This window comes from Helianthus annuus, chromosome 12 (assembly GCF_002127325.2).
Source record: "Helianthus annuus cultivar XRQ/B chromosome 12, HanXRQr2.0-SUNRISE, whole genome shotgun sequence".
Lineage (NCBI taxonomy): Eukaryota > Viridiplantae > Streptophyta > Magnoliopsida > Asterales > Asteraceae > Helianthus > Helianthus annuus.
This window is the reverse complement of record NC_035444.2, coordinates 152516147-152524096: the sequence shown is the minus strand read 5'-3', so window position 1 is coordinate 152524096 and position 7950 is coordinate 152516147. Positions and strand designations below refer to the sequence as shown.

Genomic DNA, 7950 nt, shown 5'->3' with positions numbered 1-7950 from the left:
TTAGGTAAAAAGACTAATAATCAGCTCATTACCCCTTTAGAAATAAAAGTAAATCTAGCCTAAATTGCCGCCCTTAAATCATGCCAAGTTTCCATATCCTTTGCAACGTCCATCTCCGATTAAGCACATGCTATAATTGTAAAGACGTGTCCTTTGATCGTGATGCTAAGAGCGGATCCTGCTAGATGTTCCTGCAAAATATCATTTAATTCAATGAAGGTAACTGTTAGCATGAGGATCCTATAATGGTCCATGATCCTGATCCTGAAGTCCTGCTGAGGATCACTATCTGCTAAAGAAACAAGGATCATTGGTTAGGATCACATGTAAGGATCATATATCATAAAAATCCAGCCCTAACAAGTAAGTAGGGCAGAAGTGACGGCTACATCGAAGGGTGGGACGTTAAGGACCAAAAAGAAAAAGGGTTCGGATGACAATGGGAAAGGTAAAGCAGGGAAACAAAAGGTAGTTGGTAACAAACCGAAAAAGGTTCAGAAAGCCCGTAAGCGAGCAAAAAAGGATGAATTTCTAGGCATAAGGACAAGATCTGCACCATTGCAGTTTTATAAGTGTGTACGGGCATTGACAGAACAACAACGTGACGCAGTCAGGGAAATGGGTTTTGGACGTTTGCTAACTTTCAGCGTTGATGGTTTGCCGGCTAAGTTAGGTTATTTTGTTGTGGACAATTTTAATCCCGATAAGATGGTGATATGTACGCCTGCCGGTGATATCAAGGTGAACAGGAAAGTGATACATAAGTTATTAGGGATTCCGACTGGTGGACAAAAGTTTAGTTCGATTGGTAAGCTGCCGATGCTGACTGATGCCATTGCGGATTGGAGGGCGAGATACCCAGGGGCAATGGTGCCTCCAACAAAGATGGTGAAAATGATAGATGAGTCCGATGGCGAAGACAGTTTTGATTTCAGGATGGATTTTGTAATGTGTTTTGTGGCAGTGCTGGTTGATTGTCATAAACAAAGTTGTTTATGGGAAGAAATCTTAGAGTATCTGGATGAAGAAATGGACTTTGCAACAATAGACTGGTGTGACCTTGTTGTAGAAAAGCTGAGAACTTGCAAGGATACCTGGAATCGGCTTGACCCACAAAGTTTCTTCGTCGGTCCTCTAACGATTCTGATGGTAAGTGTTCTTTTAATTATTTTAGATAATTAACATGTGTTAGAATAGTTGATTATTTCCGGGCTGAACGGATCGTTGTTTCTTGTAGTTGTTGTACGTTGATAGCATTGAGTGCACGGGGATGGAGGTAGACAGTGCGGTGTGTCCTTTAGCTTTTTGGAACTTGAAAAGATTGAGAGAGAGAGAAAGGCTTGAAATCCTTGCTGGTAGGTTTGGAACAGGACGGTTTAAAGGATTAACACGTCCCAGAAACTATAACGTGGAACAGTGGGCAAGTAAAGAGGTAAAGTTATATGCTCTAACATGTGTTTTTTGCAATTAGTATATGTTCATAGTATGAAAATGTTGAAAAACTATTTTCAACAGGAGAGGTTGACGATAGTACGACAGTTAATATACGTGACAAAGAAGAACAAAGTCAAAATTGAGGGTATGTTAGAATCGCTATTGGTGGAGAGCCATGAAGACGAAGAAGTACAAGCGTTGAAGGCAACGTTTGAACGTATGTTTGAGAAGAAAGTAAGTGAAAGGGAGGATCACGATGACGCGGTAGATTTAGCGTCACACAAGATCAATTCGGTCTTGGGGGATTTGAGAAATGATGAAAGGTTTCACATCAACGAAGGAGAGAACGCTGGTTAGTAACTGTTATTGTTTGTGTTATTTAGTTAAATATTTTGTAATCCATTTATCGTTGTGCAAACGATTTCGTAGGGGATGGCATGGACGACGATTTTTCGGATGGGTCACCAATAGCGAGCTTGTACAGGAAGTCGCTTATCCGGCAAAACAAAAAAATCAGTAAAAGTAGATTGAAAGCAGTAGGATTTTCAGCAATAGACTTTGATGCCCAAGAAGGTGTGCTGACAATGTTTATGAAATGAACACGGAACCACGTGTTAAATGTTATACCTGTTGTGTTGGTTATCATTCTTAAATTGATCACTGTAACACATTTGACGGTGTGTCAACCTGTATTGATTGACATATTTTTTTGGAGTTGCAGCTGATGTTGCGGGCCAATCATTCGTAGATGATGGTGGAGAAGACTATGCTGAAAAGATTGAAGATGGTGGAAAGTCGGGTCAGGTGCGGAGATCTGCAAGACTCGGGAAGTTAAAGCATGTTAGTGAGACAGAAGAAGGATTTGTGACCCCAAAAAGAAGAAAGACAACTATGAAGTTTGGTGGACAAGACACGGATGGCGGCAAAGAAAAAGGTAAATTGTTACATGTATTACCATTTTAAGAGTACGTTTATAGCACAAAAAGAGTTTATGTACCTTTACTATATGTTATGGAATGAAATGTTTAGTCTAACACATGTTAAGGTGATAATTATCGTATAGTATAACCTTCCTTTGTGGTTGCAGCAGATGGTGCGGGGGAATCATGCGTAGTTGCTGATGGAACTGAGTGTACCGGAGTGCTGGAAGAAGGTGGTATGTCGTCGCGGGTAAGGAGATCTCCCCGTCTGAATAAGTTAAAGGATGCTCCTGAAATGAAAGCAAGCTTTGTGACCCCGAATTGCCCGAAGACGAATATAAAGATTGATCGGGAAAAAACGGATGAGGGCAACGAATCAGGTAAACTGTAACATGTGTTACCAGTTTCATCATACATTTAGATTTAGAATTAAACGCGTAGTTTGTTGCTCGTTAAAATTTATTACCCTCTAATATGCGTACGTGTCTGAAACCCATTTAATATTTCTGTGATGTTATAGGGTTGAACAAGACTAAGAAGCAACTGGAAGAGAGAGAACTGGGGCTTAGTGAACTTGGGCAAAAAACAAATGAAGTCGTCGAAGGTGATAAGAGTGTTCATGATGCTGGTAATTCAAGTGGAGGTGACTGTAGTGTTGGTGGGGCCGAATCAAATAAAGGAGCAGGAGGCGTAGATAAAAGTGATGCTGAAGAAGTGCATAAGCCGCTGGGTTTAATGCGTGCAATACTGCGTATTAAAGCAGTAGAAGTGCATGGTGCACGTGGTAGTTCCCGTACCCTTTCATAATGTCTGACTTTAAAAGTGTGCTTTATTACTTTATTTGATTTAACATGGGGCATCTTGTTTTGACAGATTACCGTGGTTCGGACATGGAGTTTGTTAGTAAAGATGAACATAGAGTGGATACAGACAATAAAGTGGCTGCGAATGACAATGATGAACAGAACACCGATCTGGAAGCGAATGACGCCAAAAAGGATGAGATTTACGAAGCACGGTTTGTTTGTGATCAAGAGGTGGCCAAAATGGTCGAGATGGAGGTTAAGGATAGCAAACAGGTTGAATGGAATGAGAAAGAAGGTAATCTTCGGAAACCGTTTTATTTGTTTAGCCATGCTTAGCCATGCCTAATTTATTCGAAAAATGTTTATGCAAGTACAGATCGTAAGATTGAGAATGAAGTTAGGGCTGCATCTGATGGAAGAAAAGAAGAGAGTGGTGGCGTCGTGTTTGCATCTGTGGAAGGTGCTGTTAATGATAAGGACGAACATGGGGTTCTGGATGGCAAAGGCAAGGGGGCTGTTGATGAGTGTGACCGTGATTTTAACGGTAATTATTTTTGCAGCTTCTGGTACTAAGTTGTGCATGAGATGTGACAACATTGTTTTATGCAGCTGCAGAAGGTAAGATTGAGCATGATGGGATGCATGCTACTGATGTAAATATGCAAGGGTGCAGTAGCGCGGGGGTAGACTTAGTTTCGGGCGACAGTTTCGAGAAGGCCCAGGATGTCGAGGGAAAAGGGAAAGCGGCTGAAGAGGTCCCTCCTGCGGAAAAGAACGGTAAAGACTTTCATGCTCTAACATGTGTTAACTGGTTCCCTACCTGTATCATTTAGTGAGTTAACATGTGTTAATCATACACACAGTGTGCGAAGGCGATACCGTTTTTGATGAACGGAATTTAGATGGCCCCAATTGGAGTCTTGGAATGACACAAATTGGGGGTCAATTCGACGTGTCACAGGAAATCGGTACGATATAGCATTAAACAAACTTAGTATTGATGGGTTAGTTCGAGTCATATATAATATACTTATTTGCATTAAACGTGCAGGTTGCACAAGTGGGAAGATGGATGATATTCCTCGGATAGAAACCGAGCGTTCCAGTGAGCTGAAACACATTCATTTACTGTGAAAAGTGTTGTAATCTTTAATGCGTTACGTGAGTTATTTATTTTATATGTGTTAGGCGATATGGAGGCTACCACAGACTTGAGTATGGTTATAATGGTAGACCCAGTTAGCTCCTATGACCCGGCCATTGCAATCCACAAAGGGCAAACTGGTCTGGAATTTTGTGGGGGTGATATGTATGAGGTGGAGGACAATATTCCGCTTGCAAACCGTGTGCGTATGTTGGCTGAGTTGGGGGCCCAAAAAAGGAAGCTCCCTTTCAGAGAGAAAGTGGCAGCGGAACCAAACAGATCACCTTACTATATAAGGTCTGTTGACATGGGTCAGCCAATAACTAAGAAGGAGAAAAATCTGTGGCAGTACATATACGCTGATGAATGCCCATTGCACCTTTTAAATGGGTATTCTCGTAGGAAGCGGGCAATGGAGGCAAACATGTAAGTAGAACTGCAACGTGGTTTATTGTTTTATAATAATAGGGTAAACCATCAACCAAGTTCCACACTAGATAATTCGTTATATTTTGATTTTTTCCGCAGGAGGGAACAGGGTTCGTCGTCGGTGGTTGATGTAGATAGTCCGATACACATGGCTGTGTAAGTAGGGGGGTCACCGTATCAAAATTTAGTAAAACAATAAATTACATGTGTTAACGTATGCAATTTAATTTATAATTTGTACATCTGAAACCAGGGAGTTGCTGTTTAGAAGCCCTACCCATGTACAAGCGTCTCGGGCTATGTTCAAGAGTTTAAACGTTGGCAATGAGGTCTCAGATGGTATTATCGACTGTTGGGCGGAGGTGCTAAACTTCCAAGAGAAACGAAAATCACGGGAGGCTTACAGTAGGCAATTCTTTGGTACTAAAGTTGTGGTGAGTGTCTGTATATAGAGATTACAGTGTGGCGACTTTTTGACCTTATTAATTTCTCTGTTGTGCTTAAAGTTTCCGTGGATGCTAACATCTGAGGAAGGCGGAGTCGAGGCGCGGATGCACAAGTTTCGGCTTGGAATAAAAGGTGCGGTTAACAGCGGTGAAAACGTTCCTGACTTTCGAAATCAAGACATTGTTTTCTTCCCGATATTGGAGCACAAACACTTTTACTTGCTAGTGTTTGAGTTACGCGACCCCGGGATTTATGTCGTTGATAATGACAAAGCCCGACAAGGTCAGTTGATAGAAGATAGTGTCTACTACCTACACAAGGACACAGCGTATAAGATCGTAAGTTACTAAACTGACAATTGTTGAACAAATAAGTGTGATAATATTGAGGATCTGATTTTTTATTGACCATGGCTTGTATATGCGTATGCAGAAAGATATGTTTGTGCAATATCTTCGGGAGGTTGGGAATCCGCGAGCCGATGACATAGAGTACTGCAACATCCAGCGTATGCCGGTTCCTTGGGCGACCAGCGCAAACACAACTGATTGTGGGGTCTTCTTGATGCGGCACATGGAGTGCTATATGGGGAAAAACAAAAGCTTTAACTGTGGGTTCAGCACGAGTGGGGCGAGGAAGATGGCGGAGGTGAGAAAGTTGAGAAAGAGGTATGCGGCGCACATATTATGTTCGGAGGTGAATGTGCTGCTGCCCAAAATCAAGGAGGATTGCCGAATAGAGTAACACGTGTTAGGGGGTGAAATGGAAGTTACTGTAGAAACATTGTGCATTAATTGCGCCAGCTATGTTTTTGGAAACATGTAATGTACTTTGATGGATTTGGGGATGTTGCTTTAAACTTATTGCGGGGTAGGTGTTTTGTTGGGTATGGCATCGTCACGATGTCTTTTTGGGGATAGACTATCTATATTCAATCTGATGTTTAGTAACTTGGTAATTCTATACTCTAAAGAATATTGATGTGTTGTTAGATGTGTAAGAATATTATTAATCTAGTTGATTGACGTAGTTGATAATATTTTATTAGAGGTTGTTTGAAATTATATAAAGGTACGTGTAACATTATAGAAAATGAGAAAATGTTGCTTCCAAGGGGAACAGTCTTTCTAAAAAGGTAGTACGAATATTGGAAATTGGGGAAAGTTGGTGGCAGAAGACTACAAGCATAGGGGTTGGTGTCTATAAAACAACTTTATTGGGACAAGGAACAATTGCTTTTTGTCACCTTATGGTCACATCAAAGTCAAGTCACAAAGACCTATATTAAATGTAGCCAGGGAAAACCTCTATAAGTATTGTAGTGAAGAACCAAAGTCATATTCTGTAATACTTCACCACTTCAGTTAACCATAAACTGTTAGCGCTTCCAAAGTCTTTTAATGTGATGGACCCGTGTGAAGGTAAGGTTACGGCTACCCAACCAGGCATGGAGAAGCGGAAGCAAAAGGGGAAAGAAGCATGTGAGGGGCGGTACGGGGTGTGCTACGAAAGAAAAGGGTCTCTCCAGAATGGAGAAGACGGGAAAACTGGAGTAGCTTCTGGTGAAGATGCTTTAGAAAGCGGAACCAAAAATGTAACTGATGTAGCTGGTGTGTCGCAAGAAACGTCACGCCGTAGGGAACACGTTGTTCCAGAAGCTGAAAAGTTGAAGGGGCTACCAGATGAGTTGGTTAGGTTACTGACGGATCCAGACCATGAATTATGTGGTTGCCCGTTGTGTCCATACTCACCCGAAACAATCCAGTCCTGGTGTTACCATGACCCATGGGAGAGTGAGCGCAGCCCCTCTCCTCTGTACTTTCATGATGAGGAATTTCCCACACCATGATGAAAAGCTTGTTACAGATGGAGGATAACAATGGGTAGTTAGTATGTTGAAAATGGTTGAAGATGTGTTAACCTGATGACCCTATGTTGTAACAAAACGACATACGAATGTCGTCTTGTTGGTATTTTATTATGTGTTTTTTTTTTCTTTTTTTTTTGTAACCTATTAGTAGAATGTTTGTTTAAGTTGCTTAGAGGTGAAGTCTACTTCTATAACCTGACGTGGTTTAATATATATGTTGTTTTTATGTGGTTAACACATATTGTTTTGATCCTTTCAAGTTAAAAGACCCAAGCATTATGGGGACTAACATGTGTTAACCAGCTGTTTTTATGCCATTGTAAAGTTGTCTAGAGGTGAAGTATACTTATATAACCTGACGTGGTTTAATATATATGCTGTTTTTGTGTGGTTAACACAGATTGTTTTGATCCTTTCAAGTTAAAATACCCAAGCATTATGGGGACTAACATGTGTTAAGCAGCTGTTTTTATGCCAGATTGTGTGGTAAATATATATGCTGTTTTTGTGTGGTTAACACAGATTGTTTTGATCCTTTCAAGTTAAAAAGACCTAAGCATTATGGGGACTAACATGTGTTAAGCAGCTGTTTTTATGCCATTGTAAAAAAATAAAACACAGAAAAACAAATATCAAAATGCAGATAATATTAAGATAAACCCGTTAATAGAAAACAGAGGTCCCCAAAGATCTTCGGTCCTACAAACACAAAACTGGCCAAGGCCATAGAGTTTCTTACAATCCTATTTATGGTTAATGGGATCAAAATAGTTCCACCTTCTTACACACGTAACAGAGAAGAGCAGGATGATGTCAAAAGACTGTTACATGTGTGTAAGAAGGCCAAAATGAAGAGAGTCTCCCATTACATAGTACTACATAAAGATTTTAATCAGAGGA

At 40.7% G+C, this 7950-nt stretch overlaps 1 protein-coding gene across 1 annotated transcript; it reads left to right on the top strand.

Annotated features, from left to right (window-relative positions):
• Window positions 1-618: 618 nt before the first annotated feature.
• LOC118485131 lies at window positions 619-1577 on the top strand. Its single transcript, XM_035981391.1, has 3 exons — window positions 619-1149; window positions 1238-1424; window positions 1516-1577. Exons 1-3 carry the CDS (start codon window positions 619-621, stop codon window positions 1575-1577), a joined length of 780 nt encoding a protein of 259 aa, XP_035837284.1.
• Window positions 1578-7950: the final 6373 nt, after the last annotated feature.

What these genes read in the sequence shown, in the direction of transcription:
- LOC118485131 (XM_035981391.1), top strand. Translation starts at nt 619, where the DNA reads ATGGGTTTTGGACGTTTGCTAACTTTCAGCGTTGATGGTTTGCCGGCT. An exon ending in GTCCTCTAACGATTCTGATG is followed by an intron (nt 1,150 to 1,237) that starts GTAAGTGTTCTT and finishes TGTTTCTTGTAG; the next exon opens with TTGTTGTACGTTGATAGCAT. An exon ending in TAACGTGGAACAGTGGGCAA is followed by an intron (nt 1,425 to 1,515) that starts GTAAAGAGGTAA and finishes TATTTTCAACAG; the next exon opens with GAGAGGTTGACGATAGTACG.